The sequence below is a fragment of the Crocodylus siamensis genome, chromosome 2, assembly GCF_052110815.1.
Source record: "Crocodylus siamensis isolate JL-2025a chromosome 2, ASM5211081v1, whole genome shotgun sequence".
Taxonomy (NCBI): domain Eukaryota; kingdom Metazoa; phylum Chordata; order Crocodylia; family Crocodylidae; genus Crocodylus; species Crocodylus siamensis.
Window position 1 is genome coordinate 197,663,883 of NC_143396.1, and position 21,227 is coordinate 197,685,109.

General features: G+C 38.1%; 1 protein-coding gene across 1 annotated transcript in view; it reads left to right on the top strand.

The window, feature by feature from the left end:
* Positions 1-20,642: 20,642 nt before the first annotated feature.
* The window catches only part of CCDC73 (coiled-coil domain containing 73), a 134,087-nt gene continuing 133,502 nt past the window's right edge, over positions 20,643-21,227 (top strand). The window contains exon 1 of the mRNA XM_090034625.1: positions 20,643-20,774. Within this exon, the coding sequence (XP_089890751.1) occupies positions 20,643-20,774 (132 nt within the window). The remainder of the gene's footprint in view (positions 20,775-21,227) is intronic.

Here is a 21,227-nt window from a genome sequence, read left to right on the forward strand (position 1 = left end):
TCCTATTGTATCTGTCATGAAGCAAAATGGTGAGGTTTCAACATGTGCTGACTACAAACGTATGATAAGTAAAACACTGCGGAAATATCCATATCAAATTAGAGTTGTAAACCAGTTCCTTGTCACTCTTGCTGGAGGAAATGTTTTTGCTAAAGTGGACTGGCTACAAGCATATCAAAAACTCCTTCTGGATGATCAAGGTGTAAAAGCACGGTTGATCAGTAACCACTGAGGAACATTACAAGCCAAGTACAATTTGGAGTGAGCCCTGCATCAGGAATTTTCCAAAAGTTTGTGGAAGACTTGCTCTCAGGTCTAAAAGGACTTGTGCTATATTTTGTCCTTACTGGAGGATAATCTATGCAAGAATTATTTACATGACTGCATCACTAGTGCTGGCTTAAAACTAAAGAAATATACATGTGTTTTGGGAGTAACCACATGATAGAATTTGTTTTTTCCAGTCTGCTCTTTACAGAGCGTAGAAAAATGCTTTATAAAACGAAAACAGAGACAGAAAACATTATTGTGTTAAGATTAAAAACAACAAAATAAAGTTCTTGAAAGTTAAGTAATACTAGAATTGAAGCTGATTGTCTTTGCATTAGGATACACTCAACTACATGCTTACATATTAATTATTGTACAGGAACTTCTATCTTACTTAGATCACAGGATGGACATTGACTTGGTGTCCAGTACAGAAAGAGATATTCTTTGGTGTTCAGTGCATTAGACTGGAGCTCGAAACAGCCTAGTTCTACGTGAAGCTCTGTCACCAATTCCCATGTAATCTTCAAATATGCATAGAGTTTAAAGTCAAAACAGATCATTAGATTGGCTGTTCTGACCTTCTTTATTTCACAGCCCCTTGTATTTCATTGTTTTCCATGTATAATTTGTCTTTGAGTAAGATGCCATTTTTTGGAGCTAAAGCTGTCCAACTTCTAACAGTCAAGGGCTGTGTATCCTGCAGGTTGCACTAGTAAGGGCCACACCAGCATAAGCCACAGGCACCACCCCACTGCACCACGTGCACAGGTGTCCCTCCCATTGCAATATGCATGTAGAGTTCCTCCACTACACTGTGAGAGTACCACAGCCCCCACTTGTAGTTGCCCCCACTACAGGCTGCCCACTGCACCATGCCACACAGTGCTCAACTGTACTCACTTTCCAATTTTGATTTAAAGACAAAACCGCCGTAAGACAAATGCAAAAGAAAGCTGAAGCAAGTAATAGCATACCGGCAGTTCTCGGGCTTACAACACAATTGCTTCCTGAAAACCATGTCTTAAGTCAAGACGTTGTAACTCAGAACCAATTTTCTCGTAAGAAACAATGTATAAATGGGGGACTGGTTCCTGAACCAAGGCCCCATACCCTATTTTCACCAAAAATACCCCAGAATGTCGTAGTCGATCAATTCTGGATGAGTAATATAACTAGATTAATGTTTTTCTATTGTAAATAACAATCACATTGATTTGGAAGGACTTCTTTGAGGTGACTTTGCTGGACTTTTTGAAAGGCTCTTGGTTGGACTTTTTGAAGGGTTCTTGGCTGGAGTCTTCTCAGGAGACTTGGCTGCAGGTTTTTCTGGAGTCTTGTCTGCTTTCTTAAAGAAAGTGTCCAAGGAAGTTTGGACAGGTGTTCTCCAGGGAGACGAGCGATGCAGTGAACTTGTTTGCTGACGTGGCGTTGCATCAGATCAAGCCTTGTAAAGTCAAAACTGACGTCATAAATTTGAAATAGGGTGTCAATTTATAAACACTGTAAGTACAAAATGTAACTCAAAACGTTATAAGTTGAGGATTGCCTGTATTCTAACATTTAGTAGCTGATTTTGCAACTCATACGTTCTTTTAATGTTATGGATTTTGATATGTAACTGTTTATGCAATGTACTAAGTGCCCTTGTTAGGCAACTGCATTTGTAGGTATCTAAATATCTCTGTAAATTTGCCCCAGATTCCTTGCCTAAAATTCCTTGCACCCTAAATAAATAGATTATTTATGTAAGCAGTGTTGTTTTCTGGAAGAGCAGTCAAAAGACCATTTTCTAACAAACACATTATATGCAGACACATCTACTAAAAGCTGTAGGAATATAGATATAAGCATCAAGTACGCTCAGAGTCTGAATGTACGTAAGCCAAATAATTTACCATTGGCCAAAATGGGTCTAAAATATTTATTTTAGATGTATTTTCTTCTATAAGGAATGTTATTGTACACACCCCCCAAAACCAAAAAAAGTCAAATTGATTTTATATAACATAAAATAAATGAAAACCCAGAAATTACCACGTCACCAAACCCTATTTTTTCTTTGAAAATATGCCTCTTTAGAATTAATTTAGAGAATTCTTCCAGCCAAAAAGTGTACCTATTTATTTATCACTTTAATAAAGATATATTCTATTAATTTAGAAAACTAGAGTAGAAAATTAATTTCCCTCCCACAAACTTAATGAAGAAATAAAGAAATTAATTTTCCATTGCTATTAGAGGGGTAATCCACTCCTTCACATATTAAGAAATTGATGTAACAATCCACTCAGCCGAACAGAATCTCTGATTCTCCCTGCTCCCCGGTCCTTTACGCCAGGTTGTTATTTTACATTTAAAAAATATGACAAATCAATCTGAAGACTAAAAAAGGTATCTTGACTTTAGAGTTATCCTATTTTTAGATTGCATTGCCTGCTGATCCTGGGTGCAATCCTGTTTGCAATGAAATCTTTCTTCAAGTTTCCTGTTGTTTGCTAATTTGGGCTTTCCATTAATGGTTAACCAGAAGCTGCGTTTTTATTTCAGCTTGCATGCGTTTAAAAATTCTGGGTGTTTTAAAACTACGCTCCGATTGACCTTATTTTCCCCTCTAGTACATGATTTTTAGAATGTCATCAATATATCTTTTGTTTTAACTTCACCTAATTCCCAAAGACCAGGAAAAAGATATTCTAGGAAGGTGAAAAAATAGCCATGTTTGTCTTGTGGCAGACATCTCTTTTTTGCATGGTACTGAGCACCTCATCTGTTATTCAGCAAAGAACTTGTGGTAGAACTTTTCCTAAGAGGGAAGTCGGCACTGTTGAGAGAGTACAGCTGCAGGCCATTTGGATTAATACTGGTACTACACTAAAATATACATTTAAGCCTAAAAACATAATTTTATTACACTAGCCAATTGCCCAACAAAAATGATGGGGTTGGGGGAGTGGGCGGGGATGGAGTGCTGCTACCTAGCACCCCATGCTTCTGCTGTTCTGTCTGTTGTAAGGAGCAGGGTGTCCAGTCCTTGGTGCAGCTTCAGAATCATGATGGCACTCCCCCTATGCTTGGACAACTCTGATTGGCTGTTTCCACCACCCAATCAAAGCGTGAATAAAGTTACAGACAGACAGACTTCGCTTTTATAATATGCGAATGATTTCACTAGAGTTAAGGTTGTTTGGATGCCCCAGTTCCATTTCCATACCGCAACATGGTTGGATTCATTGGCAATGTGCACCCGCTGACCTTGGCAGTGCACTCTCTCAAAAAATGCCCCCGACACTGCTGGTGGTGCCTGCAGGCGGTCACTGCTTGCCACCCACTCCCCCTTGCTTCTGACACTGCCAGTGACATCTATGGGTGGTCCCTGATCACCACCCGCCACCGACACTGCTGGCGGCATCTGCGGACACTTGCCATTTCCCGCCCCCATAGCCGCCACCTCCATTCTCCCACTGCCGACAGTGCTGCTGCTGCCTACAGGAACTTGCCATGCCTGCCTGCCCCCAGCCTCTGGAAGCATGCAGCATTTATGTTTGGATTTCTTTAAATTAAAACTTAATTTTGAATTTCATGGGTTTATTCATGTTTTTATAGCATTGTTATGGCAAATCTTTACTCCAAATTAGTGAAAAGTTCACTTCTTTATTTGCTTGTCAACTCCAGGGAAAAGGAAAGGTAGTCAAGGCATAGGTCATAGCTGAGAGCATAATCCTGAGAGAGAATTAAAAGTAATCTGTGTCCAGACAGAACAGGTATCCCATTCTACTGTCAAATTCATAATCTTTCTACTGTTGATTCATAATCTTACCATCCCTTACCCAGGGAGAATTTAAATAATTATTCTAAGTACTGTCCCTAAATACAAGTGAATTCAAATAATATTAAAAAAAATAAAATCAGATGTCTGTTGTGGGATTTCAAAGTAGTCCATTTTTCAAGTTTTCGCGATCAAATACACTGAGGTGCTTGGGAGTTTTGACAAGGTTTTCAGTGCAGGCAGAGTTCAATTTGATAGGTTTTATGTACTTTCGGAGACTCTTTTCCAAAGTTCAGCTACTATCTGCATTTATTTATTGTCTGACTCATGCTTAAAGTGTTTGGTGCTTGATTAATTATTTCATAATATTTCATGTGGTTACAGCAAGTGCCAAAAAAATTGCTATTTATTGCTCAATAGATCTACGTTTTACTTCTGGATGATCCCTGTTTTCTCTCTCAACCGACAAAATGAAAGGTTTTTTTATCGTTTGTTTGTTTAAATACAAAAGGAAAAGAAACCACCCCTTAAAAACCTTTCAAAATACAAAGGAAAAAAATGCCCAGGAACAGGAATTTTGCCATTTTGTCAGCAATGAAGGAAAGCTCCAATTGCCTCTTCAGGATTTCTCTGTTCTGAGCATGGAAGGGCTGAGGAATACGTGTGAAAACATTCATTTGCTGCTCCCAAATTTTTGCACAGCAGGATTTTTCTTTATTATTATTTTCGATTTGTTTAAAGCTGTGTGTCACAGGTGGAGAAGCCCAAGGCAACAATCCTTGCATCCCAAGCGACTTTCTGAGGATTGAGTTTAGGGGTTGGTTTTTTTTAGGCTTGAAGACTGTAAGTGCAGGCGATGCTGATCAGGGCCAGGTCGTGCGAGCTCGCCCCTCACTGCGCGCTGAGAGGCCGTAGGTCTCAGTTGCAGCCAGGAGCGGTGCAGGAACCGTTGGCGCGTGGCCCCGCCCCCCGCGCCCCTGAGACAACGGCCAAGCCCTGGCGGTTGGAATTGGTGGGAAGGCGAAGACCGTTCCCCCCACGCGTGGGTCTTGTCCGGGGCAGCGCCTCTGCCTGGCGGAGCCCGTGACCCCTCGTCCGCAGGCTCCTGCTGTGCTCGCCCTTCAGTCGCTTTGCCCCCCAGCCTACAGCGTAGGAGCTGCTCTGTGGGGATTTGTGCTTGGCATCTCCCCCCCTCCCCCTCCCCCAAGCTTTTACTTCTTTCACTGTCGTGCACACTTCAGAGCTGATACGGGCTGCTGAGCTTCTCCGCATAGGGAGATTGCTCCAGGGAGAAACAGCAGTTGAGCCCCATCCCAACCCAAGAAATACATGTCCACACCTTCAGCTTGCTGCCTAGCCTACCTCATGGTCTTTGCCTCATGTCTTCAAGAGGTGATTCTGAACCGGGGTCCCTCCAGGTGATGTGGGGCTTTCAGGGGATGATGTGGGGCTGGTAGGCGCACCAGCACAATGCACAGGATAAGCCCAGCGTTTTCAACAACAAACCCAGGGCTGTGGTCTTTCTGAGTTCTGTACATGGGAAAAGAAACCTGCTCTCTTATTTTTCTGTAGTCAAAAAAAAAAAAAAGAGTGAAGACTAAGAGCTGGCATTTTTTGGGGTGTGCCTCAAGTTTCTTCAGGCATCGAAAACAGGGTGAGAACCACTGGTTTAAATGCCTGCGAATGGAACCTGGGCAGAAGGACTGTGCCACTCTCTTCTTCTCTTTCTTCCTTCCCTGTTTCTGTGGCTCTTCTCTGTCCTTCTGGCTAGATTAGTGGTTCTCAGCTTGTTTACTCATGGCACCTCTCATTTGGACCCCAGGCGCCCAGAATGAGAATCACTGATCTCTATCTATACCTTCATTTTTGGGCTGCTACTGTACTGCCTGTCTGTATTTCAATTTCTTCTACATTTCCAAGCTAGAGGCAACATGTAACTGGTTGCATTTCTGGTTCAAGCACAGTGGCAAATTAGCGGTGTTTTTGCTCTTTCAGTTTCTACTGAGCCCCCAGAGTCTTTTGGGTGTTGGAGTGACCATATTGGATGGAAGAATAACTGGTGAGTGTAACCAACACTAGGGTTTATGGGGATTGGGGAGTGCATCAAACAACAGATTTCTTTAAGACAGAAATGGATTTGTATAAAATTATTATTTATACATAAGTAATATAGTTATCCATATAACATGCATTCAGTATAATGTAGATACTTTGAATTTTTATTGAAAAAATAAAATCTTTTGGTTTTTTTTCTTATATGTCCCTCTGGTGGAGTGATAAAAACTAAAATATTGCAGTTCTCAATTCTTTAAAAAATGACTGAGGACTTTATGTTGAGAAATGGTATTAAGACCTTTGTTGCTTATTTTGATGGGTTTTATTGTGTTTGTTTGTTTGTTTTCCTGCTTGATTCTCAGTTAATGGTTGTAGCATTATATTGTACCTTGAGGTTAATAACTAGTAGAGACTACTTTGACCTTCAGCAGTGCTGAATCCTTGGAACATTGCAGCTGCCAACTGTGCAGCTGCTGGCTTATCCAAAGAAGGGTAAGAACCTCCCTTTAACTTATGTAGACCACCTTTGAAGTTTTTTGGGGGGAGAAGTCATAAAATAAGTTTCTCCTGCTTCAACTGGTCCTCCCTGTTACCTACCATTTGTGGGAGCTGTTCTGTAACTAGTGCTGGAGAAACTTTCTTGAGTGGGATGAGACAGAAGTATTCTGACATACAGGTTTCCTTGTTTTCTTCAGTCTTCATTAACCAAAGAAGAAACAATCCCCACATTTTAGCACATCTCATTCAGAAGATCATTGATTTCTTCCAGGTGCTCTAATCAAGACTCCAAAGAAGGTGTATAGAAAAAGGTTATGTGTTATAGTTGCTTGTAGTATTAGTAGGGAATTAGAATAAATGACCCAGAAAATTCCTTCAAGTTTTTTTTCCTATGTTACAGCTGCAGAAAAAAATTGCATGTTAGAGGATGAGAAGACTGATGCTTCTTTAGCAAACATCTTTCCACTAACTAATAAGACTAAGGGTACCTGTGGTAGCCTTATAAGGATCTCACAACACCTCTAGGGTGCTAAGGCACCATGGTTGATCATTACTGGTTTACTATTATCTTTGGGCTTGAGAAGATGGCTCAGAACTTAGTTTGCATTTCAGAGCCTTAATACCATTTCGTTGTGTAAAAGAACTTCCCTAACTTGAGTTGGGATTCTGGGTGGCACCATACCCACTTTTGTAATATGGGAGCTATAAACAGGTCTGTACAGCACATTTAACATCCCTCTGTTATTACAAGTATATCACAGTTACTCTTGAGTCAACAGTGCTGCAGCAGTTTTGAAAATTAGCCTTCTTATTCTGGTATATAAATATGCTTTTAGGATTCTAACGTTAGTCACTCTGAAAATCCTGGCCTTTTATTTATATTTTTTATCTTTGGCTAATTGATCTTAAGAGTGTTTTGAACGTATGTACAAAAAGCTAGAACTCTTGGTTTCAGAATGATACCTTTTATTAGACCAACTGGAAAATGGCAAGAAAATTGTCCTTTTCTGCAAGCTTTCGGAGTCAAAGTCCCTTTGTCAGGCTCTGGGAAAAGTGTAGATGGTACAAGATGGTAAAAAGTCCCCATAGGTGGGAAATAAACTTCATTTTTGCACAGAGGGAGCTGAAGATGGAAGGTCCATGAGAGTGTCTTTGTGAGCTGTGTTGAGTAGCTCTTTGATGTGTTGATCAGGTAGAATTCCTTCCCTGGAGGTGTCAGATGGCAGGCAGGGAGGTAAAAAAAGTCCTTGTTCTGCAATGAAGTTTAAAATCCAAAATTGGCTAAAATTCAGCATCTTCCATGTTTCAGGGGTGCACTTGGTAGCTGTGCCGGTCTGAGACAAAAAGACATACAAAAAACTAGAACTCTTGGTTCCAAAATGATACCTTTTATTAGACCAACTGGAAAATGGCAAGAAAATTGTCCTTTTGAATGTATGTAGTTTTCCTAATACCCATTAACCTGTCATAATTTATATCCCTTTTTTGTAGCCTAAACTGGATTGAATTTCCACTGGAGGTGGGGCAAAGTAGTTATCTGTGTTAGTCTGGATTCAGTCAGAAGGCAGGTAGATATACATCTTTAAAGACCAACCAAATAAGATATTGATAGAGAGAATACGCTTTAGTTTTGAACAGTGTCTGTTTGGCTTAAAAGCATTTTTAAATTTTCCATTCAATTACACTGATTTATTTATTGAGTCTTGCTCTATTTCTGATGTATTATTGGTTTTGTTGTATAATGTCAGTGGCACGTCTAAATTTTTTTCAATCTTTTTGAGTAGGTTTCTTTTCAATGTATATTTTCAGTGTTTAATGTCAGAGTATTAGCTTTTCACGCACCTCTCTTTTAGACGTTGAACTATATTATATTGCCATAAGGTGAACAAACCCTAGGTATTATATAGGGCTAGCTTAAGAGAAGTCTCTTGCCTTGTGTACTGCTCCAAGAAAAGCTATCTTTTTAAGGTGATATACCGCAGCAGGAGACAAACTTTGGCAGGTTCCAAAATTCACTAATATGTCAACAACCATACGAAGATCGTTTGATTGCAAAATGATATAGCCAGCACTAAGATAAACCAGAAGAATTTTGTCTAGCTAGTGATGCAAAATCATGACTAAATAGTTGAAATAAGATGACTACTAGGCTTGTGGGGCAATTTCTTATAAATTGAAGCTTTGGGATAATTTTGTAATTTGGATTATGAGTGGGAGTTACAAATTGGAGATCTAATTCTCCACTGCTTTATTCTCTGTGTTGTCATTCATAAGTATACATGGAAGTAAGTGCCAAATGGCTGTAAAATGCCACTAAATCAGAATAGGATAATTTTAGTTCCATAAAGAACTCACTTTGCACAAGTGAAAGTGACTGAATGTGGTGTAATTTAGGTTATTTGGTTTTATAGGACTTAAACCTGAAAACAGATAATCTAACCTTTCTTCTGTCACTAAAACTGCTTCTCTCCTGCTTATTTTTTAGTGCTAAATTTGCTCTCCTAATGAGAGGGTGTTAGGGGCTCTTTGGGGTCACCCACCCACTGCTTCTGATTCTATTGTTTTCTCCCAAACAGTGTTTATAAGCAGGAATTTAATTTGACAAAGAGTCTCCAGTTATGACTATGACATGTAGACAGTTCATTAGAATGTCAACTAGGTGGCAGTATAGTTTTTAAAACAAACAAAAGCTTTTGTACTATTGTATCTCAAGAAAAAGTAGATCTAGTTTAATCAAGTTTCTGCAAAAAAGCTGCAGAAGATGTTTCTAGCTGCAAAAGATGATAAGAAATCAGTGTGAAAAGACTGCAGAAGATGTTTCTCTAACACAAAAATAGAAAGTAGATTGCATTGCTTGAACTGAAAGGACTATTCTTACTAGACCAAAAGAGCTTTAATAAACAATAAAAATATTAAAGCTGATGGTGGGAGGGAGAATTCCATCCCATGTATTGAGGGTGATGTAACTTTTAAATTTCAATTAAAGTGACGTAAAGTGTATATCTATTTTTGTTTTTGAATGTATTAAAATACTTTAATTTTTTTTATAATACTATCTATACATGCTTGAAAAGTCCTCCTCCAAATTTCAGCTCTGTTCCTACTGTATTCATGACCTTTTGAAGACAGCTACAGTACACTATAATTAATGTTGTTTCTGGAGTTTGTTTGAGGATAATGTAAATGTGGCTATCTATCATTAGAGCCAGGAAACTGGTTTGTATGATAAACAATTTTAAGGCAATTTAAGGCAATTGTCTAGATTATATAGACTAACTAGTTTTCAAATGATTTTACACTTTATTTATTTATTTAATTTATTATTAATTTATTAATTTATTTAGAACTGAAACTATTAAAGGGAGCTTTTTATACTGGAAGAGGTATATGCAGGTCCCAGGGCATTTATTTCTAGTCAGAAACAATTTATCCATAAACAACAGACAGGAAATACAAGCTCTGTAGTCTGTGACAAAATAGTCTGCTTAACACCTTCTGTGCCAACTGCAGCATCTATAAATATAATATAGACCCTTAATACACTAAAGTAATCTAATTTAAGAGATAAGGGCATATATAATATTAATGGGGTCTGCATCTGAGACAATGCTAAAACTTCTTCCCAAGATGATTGGAAGAAAAACTGTATTGGGAGCTGAACAAAACTTCTGAATTGCAAACTTGACTGGCATAGACTTGCAAAGGGATTTTTGTCACATCCTCCAATTGGTTTTGGTAATCTACCAGCATCAGTTCAGTATTTTTTAATTCAGTCTCAGCCATTTTGCCTTCTCTTGTGCTCCAAGAGTAATTGTAAAAAAAGAAAAAAAATCAGCAATTATAATAGGGCTAGACTAATTAATTTAGGTTTATCTGACTATTTATGTTCTTAAATGCCTGCTCACAGACCCTCCCTATGGGGCTCCATATACATTTTAAAAAGGTATTATGGTGGAATCATGTGAAACAGCAGATAAGCACTCTCATGGAGGAGAAAGCTTAACTCAGAATTATTCTTTACTCAGCTTTACTCAGAATTCGCCTAATGAGAAAAAAAAATGACACCACAAGGCTATTTAATCTATTTCTGTTCATAACAATGAATGAATCAACAATATTTCATAATCAGTGGTATCAAAGTAGCTAAAAGATATAGTAACAAAGTCAGGAACATCCAAGGTAACTGAAAATGAGAAACGTCTTGCCACTACCTTCTCCATAACCTTAACAAAAATGTTAAATACTAGGAATAGGTCCATCATTGATCACATTGTCAACATCAAATCTCATAGAACATGCTTCTTTAAGAGCACTCAACATGCTGTCATCCAAGGAGGCAGTGACCTATTTCTTTTCCATATTTATCACCATACAGCCTTCAGCAAGCAGAAAGGCTTTGGGTTGAAGACCTTATGAGATGGAAATAGCCCAAATTTAAATGTGTACCTGCAGCCTGAATTCAGGCACAGAAGACCTAACCACTGTACTCCTTAAGATCTTGCAGCATTACCTTAGGCATGGACAGTTTAATCTCAATTGGATTAGTTTCCTTTAGAAAAATAATAGGAGGTACTCAGGTATGTTACAGGGATAAAACAGATTGGATTAAGTAGACTATCTAGCACATGGAATAAACATACTATTTCAGATTTTGCACATACTATGGTGGAAGCAAAAAACAATAACTGTTTTTTTTCTTCTGTGTCCTGTAGAAATATGTTGTGAGAATAAAAATAAAACTTCCGTTTTGTTATCTTTAGTTAAGGATTTCTGCCACTGGTGCCCCAGCTTTCTTCCATCTGCTTTATCTGTCACAGAGAATCAATTAAAGGAACATGATGTCTAAAGTTGATGCCATGAAAGGCCGCATCCAGACAAGCATGGGCATTTGGTTCCCTGGGGACAAGTAGCAGTGGTGAACTTTGCATTGCAGCTATTGTCCCTAGGGAATGCGTGTGCCATGCATGCTTTGGCGCACAGCATGTTACCCCAGGGATAGTAGGGGAGGTTGAGGGCAGTACTGTGCTGGCCCCAGCAGCCTTACCTGGGATCCTGGGGGCTTCCTGGGGCTGCAGCGGTGGCAATTCTGCTGGGCAGAGCCTGGCTGGTAGCCACAGCATGGCTCTGGGTGGCCCAGCACTGCTTTTCAGTGGTGCGTACTACCCGTGCATGTGCTGCTCTGTTTTTTTTCTGCAGATTTTTTTGACTCCTGTATATCCAGGGGTCAAAATACCTGTGGAAAAAAAAAAACAGAGCAGCATGTGCATGCATGGGCGGTGTGCCCTTGCAGCACAGAGAACAGTTGACTGTGCGTTATGTGGTGCTGCAGATGTGTTTGTGGCACTGCATACTGCATGCCCAAGCTAATTTGGATTGCCTAAAAAGACTACCTAGGGTTATCCTACCAGGGAAGGAGAAAACATTATTAGAGAGTTTTGTCAGTCCATTGGAATGGGCTCTTGCAAGCATGGTGTTCTCTCCGAGAGTCCTTAAATAGTCTGATTCTAATACCCTGAAGGGGTGGAGCATTAAAACATGATTCTCAGCTTGATAGGAGAGTTGTGCTCAAGCCTTAAACTGTAGGAAGCAATGATTTGTCCAGGACAAAAGTACACATACAGACTCTTAATCTTACATTGTATGAAATTGTGGTCTTCTGTGTATATTTAACTATCCTGACATAACATCATAGAAAGCAATTCTGGAGTGCAAAAACCAAGAGTAGGAATTGACCTTACATAAAACTGTCTCTAGGAAATATTTGAAATATGTTCCCTTTTGGAAGAGATACTGACTGAAATGCAAGTTTGATAAATTGATTTTAAAAAAAGAAAAGATTAGAAAATGTGTTTTATGGGAATTTATGGAAACTGAATAGAAATACACAAGGTAAGATGAATCAGAAGATGTACTAATCACCTAAATAATAAAACCCATGTAAGATAGAATCTTCTTAAATCAAACAGCCCAGAAGCATCCTGTTGTCCATATTATATAGAATTATATTACTGCAGTTAATCTTCATTTCTTACATTAATTTTTATTTGGCAACTTCTCCATTAAGCTATATTAAACATGTTGATCAACATTTTCAGAAATGACATTGAAAATACCTTTCTCTGGTTTACACTAACACTTAAATGTTTTTAATATTGGTTCAGTATCCTAATATAGTAGAGGTTCCATGCCCATTACATGTATCCAGATTCACTGGCACTGTCACTTCACTGGCTGCTGGAGTGTGCTAATTAACATGCTCCAGCAGACTCACGGCAGACTTGATTAATCAAAGCTGCTCCAATACGTGCTAATAAGCACGTGTCAGAGCAGAACTCCGTCTCTGGTATGGGTGCCCTATAACCCTGACTTAAACACCAACTACTGCAATAAAATTTGGAATGTTGTGGTTTTTGTTTTTAAATTCTCTCACTTGAAGATTTTAGCAGGATCTAAAGAAAAGTTTAAATTTAAAACCTATTAGTGTTTGATTTCTTGATGGCATATTTGATTTCTTGACATTTTTTTAATCATTATGTTTATTAACAAATATTTTGACAGTAAATATTTGCTCCATGATATTAATTTCCCATCATCCTGGTTGCAAAGAAAATTTTGAAAATAAAAACAAGAGTGTAAGATACTCTTTTAGCACAGTAACATTTAATTTGTCCAATACTGCTAGCACCATTTTTTTTATCTGCTGGTGAATCATGCCACCTTTCACAGAATCAGGGTCTTTGTGAACTGGATCTCTTTGCTTTGCATTTTTGTGATTAGATCAATTGCTGTGTTATATCTTTTCTAAAACAAAAACAAACAGACAGACTAAACCAAACCAAACCAAACCAAACCGAACCAAACCAAACCAAACCAAACAAACAGCTCCCTCACCCTCAAAAAACCAACAGCAACCTGGGGAAATCCTACATGAAAACTTGGGAATCAGAGAAATGAAGGGTTGAGGCAGTGAAGAGTGAAGCCTTCTGATGGTGTACATATCCTCCATTTCTCAACCAGAGAAATATATTTTATAATCACGATATACCACACAGAGGGCACGTCTAAATGAGATGCTCACTGTGCAGTAGCCTAAAAATACTGTGCAATAGTGCATCACAGCACGGACAGTGCTAATACACTACTGTGCAGTATTATTAGGCTACTACACTGTAGCATCACCTACAAGATGTGTACTAGTGCTACCGCGCAGTAACTCCGGATATTGCACATTTATTTAGTACCTGCTAATACAAGTACTAAATAAATGTGCAGTTACAACTGCAAAGTAGCACCTCATATAGATTGCCTAGAGCGCATTAGAAGCTTAATGCTGTTATAGCATACACTTTTCAAAGCTTGAGTGATTTTCCAGAACTGCACGAAAAGAATAATAGAGAGGGAAGTTTAGTTTGCTGATTGTGGTAGTGGTATAATTTGCAGGTTGTTATCTTTTTAAGGCAAACTTAAGGTTGTGGTTCACTTTTTAAAAAACAAACAAAAAACCCATTTCTACTCCAAGTCCACAAATGAAAGAATGAATCAATAGTATCAAATTTTATTCTACAGTCTACAGTTTAAATGATTAACATCCCAAATAGTTTACCAATATTTTCTAACTCTCTGAATCTAAAATGATAACCATCATGATAGGGATAAAAAAACTGCATCTGGTTGTACATTATTATCTGGAAAACCCAAAAGAAGTTGAAGTTTCATAACTCTCAATTTAATAATTGATATATCCAGTAAACTAATATATATATTTTGGCTAAGAAACAGTATGAATTGAAAGCAAGTTTTTTTTCTTTCAAATTATTTTTCAATTTCAAGTTTGTAAATCTGCTTTTGTGTCTGGTCATGTAATATGCCATTCTGAAGTATAAGGCCTCTTATGCTCCCTATGTCAAGGAGTTCCATGGTGTGATGAAGTCTCAACTGGTCTGATTTCCTCCAAGGCATCCCTCAGTATAGCCCCAGTAGAAAGAGCAAGAAGGTGTCATCATCACAGTATGCTGTATTCTGGGGGAAAAAAATTAACAGCTGGCAGATTTTAGAGTAGTTTTCAGGAACCTGTGGCCAATATAATCCAGAGATTTGAGGCTTTCCAGGTGGAAGTTAGGCCCAGCAGAGCATCTGGGTTTGTCTCTTCAATTTGTTATTCTTGGATTATAATCAAAAGATTAAGAATTTCTTAAGGAAAGCTGAAAAGGCTTCATACGGAATCGAACTCTGACTTTCTTCTAGTAAAAGCAGCCAATTGGCCTATGGCAAAAATATATGATTTCTTAGGAATTTAAATGAAATTTGCAGGAGAAAAGAGAAAATAAAATCTGTGAGAGAGAGCTTTTCTCTCTTTACTGTTTTGCACAAAAAGTTACAAAGTCCCTTTCACTTGAAATGATAACATCTTGTAATATGGACTATGCTTGACATTTATTGTTGATGGACAAACTATTTCCGATATTTGCATGTTCTAACAGTGGATTGGGATAATCGTGTTTCTATAGGCAGCCCCTTGATTTAGAAACTATCTGGAACAGGTGAATCTAGAAAAATTCCCCCCCCCTTAATATCTTTACTTTTTTTATTTCACTGAGAGCAGGATTGAGTGCATTAAGTGTGCATGTAGTTCACTGGGATATAACATTTGTGAGCATTTTTACACAAAGGGGCCTAATTTGCTTAAGGTAAGTGTCTTACATGTTTTTTTCTATGAATAAATGTCCACAAACAAGCAGATAAATGTCAGTAAATATTTATGAACGGGTCCTACACATTTAATAACAGATTCAGCTTGTGCTAAAGTGTCATAAATTATTGTGTTTCTAAAAAGCCGGCTGAGATGCAACTAAAGATGTGCCTTTTTATATAAAATATTACACAGTATATTAACAAACAGAAGTTTTTCAACACATGTATTAAGTTTGGAAAGAGAACATTTGAATTTTTTAATAATTGTTTTGAAGAGACTTCTGTCAATTGCAGTTCTAATGCTGGATGTTTTAGCTAATATGAAAACCTAGCAGTTGTTATTGTGGTAAAATGTTAGTGTGAAATTGATGCTGTTATACTATAACAATAAGGACGTGACTCATGTATTTTATGTACACATGCATTCAACTGTAGTGACAAATGGCTTCATGCTGTGTGATTAAATGCATATTAGCATTTGCCCTAGGCATTTGATTATTACCATCTTTACTTCATTACATTACCACACTGTATGGCCATATAATTTATAAGATAATACAGACATCACTTTGTTGCTGATAGGAATTATTCTGTTTTATGGATGGTGTCCTTTAATTTTGCCTTTCATGGATTATAAAATTGGTTAATATCTGCTGAAGTGAATCACTGGAGAAGCAAATAAAGAAGTTGGCCTCAGGTCACAGTGTCATTTGTGATACTGGCAAAATCTTACAGGCTCATTTATCCCTGTACATGATTGATAACACCATGGGTTAAATGGAGAAAGCTTTGCTTCCATTAAAGGATCATCACGAATGAAGACCTCCCACTTAAAAGTCAGGCATGATGAGAAGACAAGAGACTATCTACAGGTCAAATTAAATAACTTAAATAATTTAAGTGGAATGACAGTGTAATTTGTCCATTCTGTGTTATTACCCTGACCCCCATCAGGCTTATAGGCTAACTCACTTTATACTGTAGGGTATTTAAGATGTAATTTTTAATAAGTGCTATTCAAAGATATAAAAGCCTTTATGGCACTTAAAAGTGTTTAAAAACAGATTTTATAATGTGCTTTTAAAAAATTCATTTTTGCTATGTTATATTTGTTAACCATAAAACAGGTAATAGAAAACCAAGTGTAATGAATGCTTCCAAGTGGAGAATTTAATCATTTTTATAATTTTTTAATGTTTAGAATGCTGTTTTAAAGATGCACACAGTATTAAGTATAAAATATTAAACAATATTTTTATAGCAACTCCATAGCAAACACATCAGAGGTCAAGAATCAAAGAAATATAAATTTAATTAGGGACATTTTTGTTGCACTGGAAGCAATTTATATGTTCATTGATATATCAGAAGACCTTCCAGTAGCAGTTATCTTGTATTTATATAGCTTTTAAAAGTTGTATTTATTTGTGGTGTTTATAGAAGACATTTAATCTACATTCATGCACATCTGTTATTTTTAATTCTTTAAAAATATAAAGTTTATTTTGTGTAAAATTATTTTAAAGGATTATATCTTCAACAAATATATTTTCAATTTGTAGGTTTTTCTTTTTGCAGCTCATCAGTCAGGCAAATAATACAGCTAATTATAAAATTACCTTCTTTCAGCTGGTGGAGAGGCACACAGAAGTGTCAGACACTCAACCTGGATAAGAAGGAGGAGAAGGAGTTGGGGGGTAGCATATATCATAACTCTGCAATTTCTACTAGTTTGTTACGGAACATTTTGCTGCAGTCACTGAGGAAGTTGTCTAATACCCTTTTGCAGAAACTGCATGGATTATGTGAGAGAAAATGACCCTTCACAGTGAAAGGGTGGGTGAAACCTATATAAACTCAGCACAGAAAAGCTTTTATCACCATTGACTGCCTTGGCAAGAGAATGCTTTGCTTGTTAAATGCCCTTGTGAGAATAAGTGATGTAGAGGAAAATGCTAGATACCCATGCCTATTTCTCCAATATCTTATCTTAAAACATTATCTCAAAACATGATCTTAAAATTCCACAAAGAAAATAATTTCTAACTTTTTTTCTGATAAAAGTGAATACAAATCTAACCCTTCTAAGACTAACCCTTGTAATTCGCCATTGACTTCAATAGGAATACTTCAATAATTAAAGTTACTTGTATATAATCTCTTTTTCAGGATTCAGCCCTAAATTAGGGTATTACTTTGAATACAGTTTTTTTCACAAGAACTGATTTATCCCAAAGCACATCATATAGAGCTAAGGTACTCTTTTTTTGAATTAACACCCTTTTGCATAAAGCAGATGGGATCCCAAAGTTTTAGCAGTATGGGATTTCAATACTTTTAGCAGTATGGGTCTGTAGCAGCAAAATTAGACCATGTGTCAGGTTTCATCATTTAACTTTATACTTTTAAATCTTGCCTTTCAGATCAGGATATTGTATGACTGAAGGCAAACTGAATAATTTCTTACCTACTGATACATTAGACTAAGGTCAGTATTAGTTTTACAACTTTTGATGACCTCCCTAAATCTCAGTTTTTTGGGAAAGCTGCATATCTAGTGTCACTTTACATATTAGTAGTGTAACTTGTAGCAATAGGGCAAACCCAGAACTTAAAAAACTTTGTTCTTTTCAAGTAATAGAAAGAAAGAATTATTTTATCTGTTATTGGGGGCCTGCGTACTTGAATTCAGTGGGAGATTTGGCTAAGTGAGGATTGGTGTCTCTGTTCTGAATATTGGTACTGGTATATTTAAGTTTCAGCAAATGAAGCATGTACTGTGTGTCCAAAATGCATGTTTAACTGCATGTTCATGTTTACATGTGCAGATTAGTTAAATTTACAATAAATATATTGGTGCATTCAAGCAACCAGTTAACATTTAGTATGGAGACATGCTTGAACCCAAATTTTGTAACCAGATTTCAGTCTCTATTCCCTGATAATTTGGTTGTTTCATTCTACTTAAATCTTTTGTTAATGGTGTGGGAGTTTAATTAGCTTTTCTTCTTCATGATTTATTATTTGCTGACAAGAAGTTTGGCTCTATATAAGACAGAAAACAATAATGGGCTCAATCCTCCTCTTTTTAACATGAGTATAACATGATTTCATTGAATTACTTCTGGTTTGCAGTGGTGTAACTGGGAAGAGAATCAATCAATCTACTATTAGGGTCCCAAACAACTTAGGCTTTGTCCATTTTTGGGTTTAGCCAACAGTGAACAAGAACTTAGGCCCTGATTTTATGCTGTGTGATGGCCCCATTCCCTCAAAATGCCTCCCAGGTAAGGCAGGAACAGCCTACCTCCCACTATTCTGAACTATCTAGCTATTCTGAACTGCTGGATACTTAGTTTCTTAAGTTCAGAAATATCTTTCCAAAAGGAAAAAAAAGTACAGCTGCTGTATGTGCAATTACTAGAGTTCCATAAATAAAAAACCAGGTAAACTGAGGAAAGCGCTGTAACCTGCCTTCACCAATCTCAAAACCAAATGCTCTACCTTTACTGTAATAGGCATCAGTATTCTACCTAAGGCAAGCAAGCACAACTCCTTATGCCAGGCTTGTCCAACATGCAGCCTGCCAAGCCATTTTCTGTGGGCTGCGGTGCTGCGACGGGAAACAAAAGTAAACGCTGTTTAATTTCGCTTCCTAATGGCTGCTGAAGGGCTGAGGAAGGGACAAGGTTCCTACACATACCACATCAGCTTGACATTGCTGATGCTGTGCGGCTCCTCCCCCCCACCTAATTTCACAGTGTCCCTTCCTTGCCCCACCCTTCCCTTCTTCATTTGCATGCCAGCTCCTCCCCTCTCCCACATTGCAGGGTTTCCATTCCTAGCCCCGCCCCTTCCTCATTTGCATGCCAGCCACGCCCTGCGCCGGTCCTCGCTGGCCACATGGGCTGGAGCAGGTTGCAGTGCAGTGGGCCGGCAAGTGGGCGCAGGAGGCGCGGATGCTGGCATGGAGGGATACTGCAGCCAGGCCTGTGGGAGATGCTGCTGCTGCTGCTGTAGTTGTCAGGGTAGGAAGCCAGCACCACTCCTGCCTCCCTGCATCCCCCCCGCACCCACAGATATCGCACTGGGGGTGGTGAGTTGTGGGCCCCAGGGAAGGAGGGACCCCTGCTGCTTGTGCTTGGGCTGTCCTGGGGGAGAGGGAGCAGGGGGGTGTCCTTGCACATCCTGTACCCCCTTGTAGAGTCCCCACATGTCCCCCTGGCTGCTGAGCCCAGGTGCACAAGTGTGGGAGCATCCTCGAGGCCGCCCAGGTGGCAGAGAGGACACAGCAGGGTCAGGTGTCACCCCTTGACCCTTGCACCCCCAGGCTGCGGCTGGACTGGAGAGGCCGCACGAGTGCCCGCTCCTGCCAGCCCACTGGATGATAAAAAAGTTCATGATCCGGTCCCACATTCAAAAAGGGACTCCCCTGCCTTATGCATATGCCTATGTGTAATGGAGTAAACCTAGTAAACAGCTAGGTAGATGAAATCTTCTGCTGAAAGAAGACAGGTACCACTACTACATCACGTCTCAGCATCTGCAGCTACTATTTGTGTCTCCAACCTTCTAATTCTATAAGTTTCATGGTAACTATGCTATTTAAAGTTCCAGTCAAGCATTCATGAAAAAAGTCTCACTTTTACTTTAAAGAAAGTAGAAGTATGTCTGCCCTGCAGCCACTTTTGTGACTACTGTATAATGTTGAGATATCTGAGTTCATTGTAAAGTAGGTAGCTCAGGTATCCATAGCAAGCTAACCACAGTAGCATAGAGCCTACTGTGAGCTAATGTTCCTTACTGGGTCACTTTTATGTTACTTCCAAAGTTGCTAGCAATCATGACTATGGAGAAAATTTTGAAAAACCAAGCATCTCCTAAAGGTCCAGAAACAAGAAGTTACATTAAAAGAATCCCACGTGTATTAATTAAAAGAAATCATAATTGTTTTGAGACCTGACATATGCTTTTTTGAAGTCTTGGGTTTTACAATATTGTACTATTTTTCATAGTTGGAAATAGGAGTTGTAGCCTTTCTGTGCTAGTTTGATTTTAGTAACAGTTCAATTGTTAGAAACATAAAAAAGAACAAAACCTCCCCACCCCAAACACCAAAATGTCAAGTTGTATCATGCACGTGAATAAATAAAAAATCCTCATTTAACCACACTAACTTTAAAGAGGATTTCAGTTTTTGTTCAATTAAAAACTGGTGCCTAATCTAATCAGTTTACAAATGGCTAAAGTATATTATTCATTATTTTTTTATTTTGAATATTTTCAAGTTTTGAGAGGGTCCTCCATAAAGATTAAAGCTGATGAGAAGATGTTAATTTTGCAGATATACATTTTAAACATGGATAAAGACTTCCAGACAAAGAAACCTGTTTATACTTTTCAAAGTTCTTCAGAAACATTGTTTTCTATTCAGCTGCTGGATTTTAAAACAAGTTTATTGGAGGCAGTAGAAGAATTGCGTCTAAGAAGGGTTAGTGTGCTTACATTGTTTTAAGATTGGTTCCCTTGTGTTACTTCTGTTTTTTCATTATTATAAAAAATTATTATAGGAATTCTACTCTCCTACAAAAAGTAATAACCAATGTTCATATAAAATATGTTCCCATCAGCATCTTGTGTCCTAAATGGCATGGAAGGTAGTGGTATGTGCTTTTGTAGTGTATATTCTTCTTTAGAGTTTGCACAATTCAGTTCTTATTGGTGTACAGCGGGTGCGTCTACACAGGCTACTACTGTTAAGATCCCATTCGCTGAATAATACTGCACAGCAGCATGTCTTGGTATTGAAAGTGCTAATATGCTACTGCACAATATTATTAGGCTACTGAGCAGTACCATTACAAAAGACATTCCTCAGTGCTACTGCACAGTAATTCCATTTACTGTGCATTTATTTAGTACTTGTATTAGCACTATCATTGTC